The sequence below is a fragment of the Opisthocomus hoazin genome, chromosome 8, assembly GCF_030867145.1.
Source record: "Opisthocomus hoazin isolate bOpiHoa1 chromosome 8, bOpiHoa1.hap1, whole genome shotgun sequence".
In the NCBI taxonomy this organism is placed as follows: domain Eukaryota; kingdom Metazoa; phylum Chordata; class Aves; order Opisthocomiformes; family Opisthocomidae; genus Opisthocomus; species Opisthocomus hoazin.
In genome coordinates this window covers 34,225,462-34,237,275 of record NC_134421.1, presented here as the reverse complement: position 1 = coordinate 34,237,275, position 11,814 = coordinate 34,225,462, and the positions used below count along the sequence as shown (strand labels likewise).

The following is an 11,814-nucleotide window of genomic DNA, read 5'->3' as shown; positions in this document are numbered from 1 at the left end:
CAAATCTCAGCCCATAAAATACAGAAGCAACTTGCCTTATTCCAATGGAGATAAAGAGGACAGGAGCGTCCCTTTGAAAATAATTAATGTCCTGTGTTGAATGGAGCTGCAAACACTGTCCTGAAGTTTTGATTTTCAAAGAAGGCAACAATATGCTTCCTGTCTGTGCCCACCTAGTTTGCTATTTTTTGCACAGGTAAAAAAAATACTGCATCGGAGCCAGGCAGGGGGGGTGGGGTGGATAGAAGAGGTTTCCAAAATAGTTAATCAATTTGAGTTACAGCAAGAGTTTTTCGGAGACATCTCCTCAAACCCAAAATTCTTTCAGTTTTTCTTCTTGTTCACTCCCTTCTTTGGGGTATCAGTGCAAGCATTTTCTATGTAGTCAAACAGTAAATCCAGTTCTCCAATGGCTTTAGTCTTTCCATTCTCTCCCAACTAAAAAAGAGCAGAATACAGGTTTTAGCATCTTGTTATTTCTCAGAAAATTGAAATTAGGCTTGTCACAGAAACTGAATCGAGAATTTACTCTCCTTACTCTCTCAAGTAGTTCTGTTAGAGTCATTATACCATAAGATACAAACTAGCTCATTCAAATCCAATTTAGCATATAGTTACCTGCAACCTGATTTCTGAAGGACAATTTTAAATTACCATAGAACATGCAGGGAGTTAACAGGACAAGTGAAGGAGGGCTGGAGGTGGAAACATCACTAATACCCTCTTTAATGTCCCTGCAGGCTTCGCCTTCTAAATAATCTCCAGAGTTTGTATCATAATTAGGTCAGTCTTGATCCAACTCAAAGACTGGTGTTTGGAACTGCTTTTTTTAGATGTTGGTAAAAAATGTACCTGTTTCATTTTGCTCTTCATTTCTTCCAGGTTCTTTTCCATGTGCTCTTTTTGTCCTGAGAATTTCTAAAAAATGAAAACATCCAGACATAACATTGCCAGCTGTATGCAATAATATGCTTTTTCTTTTTTCACACCTATCTATCAACCTCTAGTTCGATCTCTCTGATCTGAGGTTTCCTTTCATATCGCTGCCTTTTACTGCTGTTTGCAGCTTTCTGAGATTCAGGAGCAGTGACCAGAGTCATGAGAAGGGAAGGAAACCCAATGCTACTCACACATCTGCTCAGCTCCGAGGTCAGGGATGCCAAGAACTGTGCCACCTCCCCAACATATGGGTACCGGTCCTTGACCTCAGTGAGGAGGACATCTTTCACTACAGTCTCCACAATCCTCTTCATCATGTAGCAGCGGTTGTTTTCCTATGTATGCAAGTAAGAGGTCACGTTAAAACATGGGATGAGATCAACAAGAGCTTGAGAAGGATGCAAAGAGCAGCCTCCTGTTGTAAGACTTACTCTGACATTAACATAGAGCTGCTGCCCAATGAATCTGTTGTCCGTGTCCTGGTCCGAGACCCTGGCCTGGGAGGCAAGAAAGGAAATGTCAGGTGGGGATGGGAACCTTACCTAAAAATTAATAATAAACCCTAAGGTTTTCATCAATAATAGCGCAAGTGAAAGGAGGGACACCTTAGACAACCTGTTACAGGTAGATAAGCTTAGACCTTGTGTCTGTTTCTCCCCTTAACTGGGTGAGATTCAAGGTCAGTATCACTGGAAAATAAATCAATAGAAGCCTGAATTCCTGTCCCCCTCAGATGTCACAGTGGTTATGATGACTAAGGCAGATGCCGCTGGTGTCCGACCTCACGGCGGCCCGCAGCTCTGCTGGGAGGTGCTGCAGCACTCCACGGCATGCACCAGGGGGGACCCACCCACGGTAGCAGCAGCCAAGAAACCTGCCCGAGCGGAGCACTGTAAGATGCCCCAGGAGCTGCCTGGCCACGGCCAGGGTCACGGGCAGGCCCAGCTCCAAACGCACCAGGCATACGGAGGAATCTAAGCTCATGTTTCACAATTGTCGCAGACTAGCAGCAGCCAGCCGCTCAAGGGAAGGAGCTGTGCCGTGCCAAGGGCTGCCTTATCCTTGGGGAGCGGGAGGGGGAGAGGCAGCAGCTTCCCCTGGCTACACAACCAGCAGGCAACAGGCCCACTCCACCTGCCCAAGCTCTGCCTTAGTGCAAATGCATGGTTTTTTTCTGGAGAAAGGCATGAGAAAGAGAGAGGAATGCCAAAGGCGGGAAGCCAGGGCACTGGCAGAGAAGGAGGCCCTCAGATCCCACCATGAAGGACACGTGGGTTACTGTACCATTTTAGCCAAGGTGTAGGTGCGATTCCTGATGTAGGGCTGCTGGAAGTTGATCTTCCTAAGCCTGCAGGCATGATGGGAAGTAGAAGCCAATCCTGGCCCTTTTGGAGGCAGAGGGCTGGTGAGAAGAAGAGGGAGACAGCAACAGCAGCAGAAGATGACCCATGCTGAGAAGCTCTTGGTCAAGGTCTGCAGAGAGTGCATGGCTCACGATCCGAAGTCGTCTGTCCCAGCAGGTTGCAGCTATGGCACTCAGCGCTGATGAGAGAGAGTAGTGTTAGCATCAGGGAGAGTGGGCAAGCCAGAGTGAGAGGGGCACAAAGGCTGCAAGCCTTACCTTTGCTGTGATTCTTGATGAGCTCTGCAGGAGGTGAGGTGCACCTTATATAGGGCCACCAACATCTCTCTCAGCTTTTTTTTTTGGGTGCTGGTGGTGAATTAAAAAATGACATCAGCAAGTCTCTTACTTTCCAGTATCCTCTTCTGAGAACTACCTAACCACTACAAAACCCACAAATACAACTTCAAGGCCATTGTAATCTTTAGTTTCTTATAAAATAAACCAAATTATAAGGCGGGGCAAAGCAGGGGCTTTTACCAGGGCAGGAATCCTGAATTCTTTTTGCGTAAAAATATTTTAGCAGTTTATGGGTTTGTGCCTTCTGTCCTGATTGTAACACACTAATTGGATTGGCAATTTGTTGGCAGATAATGTAATTTATATTCATTTTTGTTCATCTTCTGCGGTAAAAGACTGATGCTCCACTGGTGCTGATGGTACACACAAGTGGTCAGAGACTGCACCAGACCCAAAGCATTGACCACCTACAGTTCCTACCCTGAAAATACCCTTTCCCACACAGTGTCTGGAGTCACCAGCCATCTGCCCATCACTGTGCAATCCTCTCTGTCAGATCAGAAACTGTATTTATCACATCCCTGATCTCTAAATAACCATTTTCAAAAAAATTATCCATATTCCAGGCTGTAACAGGGGGTAATGTCCAGAGCTGTGGTCATGCACTTACTAATTCAGGTGATTTCCATGTTCCTGACCCTGTTCTGCTAACGTAAAGACAGTGCTGCACCTTCAGTCTGAAATGTTATGCAGGGTGCTAAAGGGAAACTGCTCTCTCTAGAGAGTAATTTGCAACCCAGCTGAGATGGTAATGCAGGAGGACACAGAACTGGTACAAACGCCAGCTCCTGGTTGTCTAATACCCACAGGGCACATACGTGACAAATGTAAGAAATCGGATCTGGAAAACCAAGGCTCCAGCTCTGCCTCTGAGAACAAACAGGGGCATCCCTGGGGCTGGGCTTCACCCCTCACAGCTGAGCTTCTCAGGACAAGAGCCATAGTCAGCCTTACCCAGTGGGCTGAAATGCCCAGCTCTTCTGCTTATACCTGAAAGCAAACAGTTAAAGGCTGGCTGGCACCACATTTACGCTTTAGCCTCCACTGATGCATCCGCAGCATGAATTCATCTCTCCATGCCTCAGTCCTGCCTCAGTTGCCCTCAGATACCTGCCACACCAGCCATGTACAGTTCTGTACCCTTGAAGCTGCACCACCTCACCCTGGAACCATCATCACCACATCCCTTTCCATGGCCCTCTCAAGAATCCCACCAATCCCCATGCCCAGCCTCTAACAGCATCCTGACTGCAGCGGGCAGCAGAAAGCAAGCCCGGACCCACGATGTCAACAACCTAGGTCACACTCGAGATGTACCACAAAGCTATTCAAGAACATGCTTATAAATTCTTTTCCATAAATTTTGCATTTGCCAGGCTAATATCCCCAGTGAGAGAGCAGGTTAATGAGAAGATGGGAGGCTGAGTTATACTTAGCCAAAAGGCAGGCATTAAAGATGAAACTGGGAGAAACCCAGACAGAGAGGCTGTTTTGAAGGATTGGCCTCCCCTGAAGTGCAACCTCATGAACTCCTCTCCAGGTGTTAAACCTGATCTGGTCAGATAACCAAAGTCTGCTTCTAACTGAGGTTTCTCACACTTCTCTGGTCTCTTCTGGTCACTTACTCTTGTCAGACACTGGTCCAGCTTGCCTGACCTCTTCTTGTGGCTCTGATCCCACGGAAAGGGTTCGTTACCTGGGTAAGCAGGTGCTGTGCCACTCGCATCAGTTCAAACCACTGCGAGGAGCCCACCTGCTCCCAAGCTTCCCACTGCCTCCTGACTGATGCTTCAACAACATCAGGCAGAGGCATGAGGAATTAGGTGCTGAATCTTTCTTCTGCCCTCTTTTATGCGGTGATTACAGGATCTCTTCTCTCTGTCCTCTCTAGTATTAGAAACCATACACTGGGACATACCTATTTTCATAGAAAATGTTAAGTTAAACTTGATAAGGATCTCCTTCTCCCATCTATGTTGTTAGGCACCTCTCATAGTCATACAACTTCTTGGCTGTGCCATGATGTCCTCCTCCTGATACTTTAAAAAACTTGATTTCACTTGTTTATTTCACCTCCCTGCTTCTGGTATGACACTGAAATACTGAAATCCCCACTGTAAGTTTGTTAATTCATATTTCACATATTCCCTTTTTATGGCATTCCTGAAGTCTTCACATTATTTAACCTTTTGTTTGCAGCTGTGAGTTATAACAACCTATTTTCCAACCCATCTTCCAACCCTCTAGTTTGCTGTGAGTATGGTCCCAGCTCAGGGAAATTGCCCACCTAGACACCCCTCTCCAAATAGGATGCTCTGAACCATGGAGCTGGCAGAAGAGATCAGTGGAAAGCAAGCTGCATTTAATTTAAAATGTGGTACCCCGGCTGAAATCATCACTGGTGGGTCTTACCTTGGGGAAAAAAAACAAAGTGGAAACAAAGCATCTGAAGAACGTGTCTCAAAAGAGCAGCCTTTCTCACTAATTCTTTCCTACGTCAACACTGTCAAATATTCTAGCAAGCGGTATGGGAACTGGTAATTCCTCTCTGAGCCTGAACTGCTGATGTCTTATGATACATGACAGTCCCAAGCTTTTCTTTATAAAACAATGCATCCTTGGGAAAAACAGAAAAGAAAAAAAACAACTAACACAGAACCAAAACAAACCAAACCAAAAAAGACTTCTCCAAGCCTGGGAGGGGAAAGAAGAGAGGAAGGAGAAAAAATAATTATCCTTTTTAATTTTATTACTTTTCTAGGGTTAACGTTATTTTTCATGTTTGAGGCTAGTAACACTGTTTAAAATACAAGATTCTTACAAGAAACCTGCTATGCTTTTATTTTAATTAAAAACTACCAAAGACATCTGAACCTCTATAAAGCATCCTCTGTGTTGTCTTTTAATTAATTAAAAAATATAATTTTGAACTTGTTCACAGATCGTATTTTCTCCCCAGTACCGTCCCAAGAGTTTAACGTCTATCCTATCACTGACCTCGGCGATAAACTTTTAAAGTGTAATTCATGGAAGTTCCCTAATTCATTAAGAAACTGTAGCGGTTGAATATTCTCGACAATGACTTCTTGACCCATATTGAAGACAGAGGATTTTCTGAGGAGGACTGGAACTCTACATCATATCTGCCTCAAAAGCCACAGACACTTCCTTCTCGCTTTGAATGAGGCCACAGGTGAATAACTAATACTATACTTCGATGTTTATCTGTTGTGTACAATCACCAGCACGCTGGCATGCGGGAATTTTCTTGAGCTTTAATGTATTTTCAGTCAGCTAGGATTATATTGCATTATGAGAAGTATCTTCAGGATCGGACACTGGGCTAGAAATATTGTCAAGAGTAAGCACGTGGAAGAGCGAGCCTGTGCATCGTCCTCTTGGGTCTTTTATCTGGCAATGAAATTCTCCCCCCCAAACATCTGTACAAACGGACCACAGGTCACATAGCGCCTAAAACTGAACAGGCGATCTACCTGGAGATATCCTCAACTTGTAGGTCACACTCAGCCCCTACACTTTGTTCCAGCTCATTTGTGAGCTAGTTCATTGCGTTTTATCTCAGTTCTCTGCTTTCGATAAGCTTAAGCTTTCGATAAGCTTTTGATAAGCTTAAAGCAGACTTAAAACATGTTTAGCTCAAGCTGCAGCGGAGCCTTATTTTAGTCAGGTCCTGCCCAGCAGTGAAAACATCAGTAATGGAAGCTGATTCTTCCTTATAAAACATGGAAATAAGCTTTTCTGTAATTCAGCCATTCATTACAGAAACATCCCTAGTATGGAGGCAAGTGTCTTCTGGGCACGATCATTAGGGAAACGCAGAAGGGATTAGTTTTCTATGGAGGAAATAATATCAACATAGCTATTGGGAGAGGACATATAGCATCTGACAGTTATACTTCTGCTTTTTTTATGACAGGTTTGATGTTGTGTAAGACACTGTGAATCTTTGGGAAGGAGAAGTACTAAAATTACTAAATTATTACTAAAATTGCTTAGCCGGGAGGGCTAGGCAACTTTGGAAAAGACTCTTGGGTCAGATCTCAGTACAGACACTGCTGAGTCAGACTTTTTACAGAGGATGTGCAATGTACCTACCTTCCCCGACAGTAACACTTTTGTTACACAGTGAGTAACACATTTCCTCTGACAGTAACACTTTTGCTTAGATATCTGATATTTCATCAAACATCTTAGACCTTCACTTGGTTCAGTTACATAATCTGTGGGTCTCCTAAGTGTGAGGTGCTATATAATAAACTTCATAAAATTGGTATTTCTTACCATAAAAAATGTAAGTGGAAGGAAACTAGTATTTCATTGTGGTCTCAATTTGAAATTACATGCCAGGACAAAAAAACCAAACCTTGGTTTAAATAATTCTCTCCTCAAAAATACTGATGTAGTGCAGCTGCAAGAGAAAGCCACCCAGAGACACGTTGAGGCATTATACAGATACTACCGACGTTACCACAGCTACTCCAGGGCCACCGATGTGGTAACTTTTATTGCAGTGTCAGGACAACTCAGTGATTGTTTTGAAAACAGACAAAAAAACCCCAGAGTGAATGGAAGCGCAACAGATGTTAGCCCAGTGGTCCTGCCTCTGCAGACAATTGCTGCCGACATCAGTAAAGTGTAAACAAAATTTTTAAGAAGAATATCTTAAGACACATCACTTTTAGCTCATGCAAATGGGAGAAAAGATAATTCAGACCCTCTCAGGGCACACAGCCTCATGCCACCAAAGGCACCACTACTAACCCTCCCACCAGACAGCTAGTTCCTTCAATTCCGAGCGTAAAATCACGGGTGTATTATGAGAGTCTGTCACTTTATATAGTGACCTACATATATCCAACTATGTCTCGCGAATAGGCAGATCAGGTGAACTGAAACTTCTGTGTTTCCTGTTAGTGTGGTGTGGTTGCACAGCAGTGACTCAGTGACATGGCAAAGTGGAATTACTGACATAGCGTGTCTCAAAGAAAACCACTCTAACTGGGAACAGAATTTTGCAAGCAATTCGGTGACAGTTACTCAGATTAAGAAATAGCCCCAGCACTATGCACCTTGATTTACCAAGTACCATCAGTTTTATCATGTAATAAATCCACACCATGTTCAACAGTTAAATAATTTTGAAGGGAAGCAACATTATTTGAGGTGAAGTACTTGTGCTTGCGCTTCCACTGAGGCTCTGAGCTGAGCATCGTCTCCAGTAGGTGAGCCCCTGGCTGCCCAGTTATTCTGTGTAACAGGGCTGCTAGAGAAGGAGGTGACGGTTCCCATGTTGCTAACAGCAATCTTCTAGTTAGTATCCGTCCCTAGGAAGTCAACAGTCCATGCCCCAGCCCTTCCCTAGCCCGAGGTTATGCTATTGCCCATCTCCCAGGAGAGCCCCTGAGGCACTGAGTTTCCTGTTGCAGTGGGACTATTGTCAAGATTGTGAGATTTATAGAGCCAAAACAAGACCAAACAAAACAGCTACAGCCTAGCAATTACGATGCTGTTTTCCTGGGGTATCTGTTTTTAACTGCATGTCGTGTAAGCTAAAAATAGGTAGAGGCTGGAGCCAGCTTCCCACTGGAAACACGAAGAGCACACTCCTCACAAGAGCACTGTTCTGGGAACTCCTGGACTCGCTCCAGGCTGGGGGCACAGAGCCTCAGCAGGCTTCCCCCGTCTGTATGAGAGACCTTGAGGTGAGACCTGGGCACCCAGCTCTCCAGAACAGGGTGCATCCCTAGATGCCTTCATGTATGTGTCACACCAACCCAGCAACCAGAAAGCGATTGAGGAAGGGAGAAATCCACAAGTATTGCTTTCTGGATCCCATCAGCCATTGCTATTCTACTTCAATTCTAGAAGTAGGTGCTTTGGAGACACTCCAGCATGTGACAGTATTAAACAAAGTCACCTTGAGCAAAAAAATATTTTTCTATAAATACACATACATATACATATACATACACAGAGACACATACAATATGTCAGTATATCAGATATAAACACAGTGAAAAGGAAAAGCTTTGAGGCCCACTTGAAACCTTCACAGGTCACTGCCTTAGTTACCTCAGGAAAGGTAAACTGGCATAAATGTACATCAGTTGCATTTACAAAGCTGACAGTTGCTTTACCAGAAGACTTTATCAAGACCTCTGAAGAACGTGAGGAGAAGCTTCAGTTGTCCCCTTCCTCTTCACTGAAGAACTGTCTGCCCTAAAGAAGATTTGCTGCCACGACTGTACCACCAAACTCTTCCTGCAAAGAGCAAGCTCATACCAGAAAACGCGTGCTTTTGCTCACACTTTTAATCCAGCCCTATGAATGGATTAAACAATCCAACAAAAGGTGCATGAGCTAAACACTATCATTCAGGCCTTGCTCGCCTTCCCAAAGGGCTGCCAGTCTCCAGACGAATCTTCTGCTGTTCTCAGTCCTCCACCCTAGCCAGATGCTGCAGGACCACCAAGCGCCATCCTTCAGAGTTTCTCAGGACTCTTCCCACGCGCAGCACATTTGGCACGCCAAGTTCAAATCTGCTAGGCAGGGCTCAGTCACTCCACAAGCTTCTCTAGAACACAGCCTGTGAAACAGAAACCTCGCAAGGTCAGCTCACATCCAACACAGATAAACTCTATTAAATACCAGAATATTTAGGAAGCTCAATCACATTGTTAACATGGAACTCCCGATGTCCTTCTTCAACACTGTTAAACTCGGATCAACAAGCAAAACAGAACTTGGATTTCTATGAAACTAGAGTCTTCTGGTTAGCTGCCATCCACTGTCCTCTCTTCAGTTTTTGCTTTCAGTGTGATCACTGCTATGTGATTAACATTTTCCCACTGGGTTTTGGTGCACAGCAAAGCCAAAGAACTGACTGCGTCCCAAAGAGTTAACTGCAGCTCCACCATCCTCTTCTCTCTTCCTGAGGCTCCTGTCTGCAAAGGTTTGAGTAACAGCTGGAATCAGGACACTGATTTAGGTCGCTTCAAATGAAAATTACCGTTGGGTTTGTTTTCTTTATCACACACTTGCATGCATCTGGGTAATGGAACAATTTTGTTTCAGACTACACTAAAAATTGGTCAACAAAGGCATAGCAAAACTTCCCCTTGCATCAGATGGTGATGGGGCTCTTTCCTGACAAATCTAACCAGACGGTGAGAACTGCTCTGATAGCAGAACATTAGGTGCCAGCTCAGCCTTGCAGGAACAGACAGATGTAATGAAGCAATATGGCATTATGCAAATAATCACAAACTCAGTTGTTCAAAGAAGCTGTGCTTCCTGCCCTGTCTTCAAGTACTACAAATTTGCTCACCAAGTATTATGGACAGTATTTGGAAATCCCTTTTTCCTCCACTGCCATCTGCCAGAAAGCAATGACACCAAGAGTCAGATAAGGAAAAGATCTTAGTACCTGGAAACGAACAATTTGAGAGTGAAGGAGAAAGCTGGTGGCTGGTAAGTAACTTGGCTTCCTTTCACCCTTCTGTAACATACACTGGGTTTCAGGCTGTGGTCCTGAGGGTCCAGGGGGAACTCACACTACCTGCAAGACATTGGTGAGGGTAAACCCATTTTAAGGAGGTTGTTACTCACTACACGGTGATCCATATGAGCAATATAGAAGATAAATGGATCTATTCATCGAAAAAGTCTAAAAAAATCCCTATACAACAACATCCCCATAGTGATTTAATGATCACGGGAAGAGCACTGGGCAGCCTCAGGACATAATCCAGACTGTGCCCCAAAAACATGCCTTGTTGCCTACACCTTCCTTAAAAGCAATCTAGCTCTGATGGCTAAAGAATCTTGACTGCTTACATTTATAACAACATTTATATACCCCACATGATGTTTCAGAACTCACCTCAGTAAGGCATTAAAATTTGAGTGTAACAACAAAATATTATTGCAAAACTAATACATTTTAGCAGGGTTTTTTTAATTGGATGGGATTATCCACAATCCCAGATGTCCCCCCAAACTTCCCTGCAGAGCTGGAAAGCCCCAACTGATTCTTCTCAAATTGTTCAATCCAGGGCTTCAAGGGTAATTCCAGCATTTTAAGCAGAGAAGGTTGATGCATCGTGAGAGGCACTGGAAATCGAGAATCTGAAAAGAAATGAAAGCCCATAAAAGGATGCAAGTGTCCAATACTACCTTGCTGCTACTGTAAGCATTTAGCTAAAACCTCAAAACTCTCCTCATGCCCAGGGCATGCAAACCTCCCTGGAGGAATTGCCTAAGCGCTGAGAAAGGCGCTTCATCTCTTCTGCTGAAGTCATTCCACCCCGAGTGATTCAGCCGGAGAGGAGGAGGATGCTACAGCGAGCACAGCTTTGGGAACAGGGAGATCTTTGTTCCAACCCCTAGGCCATCAACCATTTTTATCCAAAAAAAGTTTCAGTAGAAGAAACCGAGAGCTCACTTCTCATTCCCGCAGACAGGCAACAGGCTTATTATCTGGCAAGATGGGAACCTTTGAGAAGTGACAAATTGGAATCAAGTCTGCTCTTTGGGGGTTTGCTGGGCGAATGCCTTCTTGGCAGAAAGGAAGGCCTTTTCCCAGCTGGCAGCAGTCAGTGAGGAACAGCTGGCTTATTTACTCATACAGGCAGTTGAGAGCTGTGAACCCCCAGCAGTGAGATTCACCCAGTGGGCATACCCAACTTGGGAACAGCAGCTGAAGACATTCAATTCAACACTTCTTCACTGGGTCCACTGAAAACATGCTGGTTTTGTAAATCTCGACAGACGAGTTCCCAAAGCTGTTTATTCCTTAGATATATCTCCTATTGGCAACTGCCTTCCTCCTTGTTTACCTACTTGGTCTCTCCACTTCAAGGCTTCTAAGATTTCCTTGACAGAAAACAATACACATTCACTGTACAGCACGCACTTGTAATCTTTAAAAAAGGGTGCACTTTTGAACCTTTTTTCCATGTGCAGCTTCCTGGAAAACGCAAGAGGAAACATGTTTGAATGCTGGTCTGAAATGGTCAGAAAAACAAAACAAAAAACCCTCTTGAACTAGATAAACAACAATAACAAAAGCAGGCATAAACAATTTTACATCTGCCTTGAAGACTACAGAAGAGCACACTTCAAAAGCTTTTCACTAGCATTACTCGAGGTAT

The 11,814-nt window shown here is 44.2% G+C and overlaps 1 protein-coding gene across 1 annotated transcript; it reads right to left on the bottom strand.

Moving 5' to 3' along the window:
- Nucleotides 1–324: 324 nt before the first annotated feature.
- IL22 (interleukin 22) lies at nucleotides 325–2,427 on the bottom strand. Its single transcript, XM_009931582.2, has 5 exons — nucleotides 2,224–2,427; nucleotides 1,371–1,436; nucleotides 1,131–1,274; nucleotides 853–918; nucleotides 325–438 (listed from the first exon to the last, which is right to left on the bottom strand). Exons 1-5 carry the CDS (start codon nucleotides 2,425–2,427, stop codon nucleotides 325–327), a joined length of 594 nt encoding a protein of 197 aa, XP_009929884.2.
- Between the last annotated feature and the right edge of the window lie 9,387 nt (nucleotides 2,428–11,814).

Bases quoted from the DNA above. Each gene is read 5' to 3' on its own strand.
- IL22 (XM_009931582.2), bottom strand. From the start codon at position 2,427: ATGCACTCTCTGCAGACCTTGACCAAGAGCTTCTCAGCATGGGTCATC. The intron at 1,437-2,223 runs GTACAGTAACCC...CTTGCCTCCCAG, and splicing joins CCTACACCTTGGCTAAAATG to GCCAGGGTCTCGGACCAGGA. The intron at 919-1,130 runs GTGAGTAGCATT...TTCATTTTTTAG, and splicing joins CCTCGGAGCTGAGCAGATGT to AAATTCTCAGGACAAAAAGA.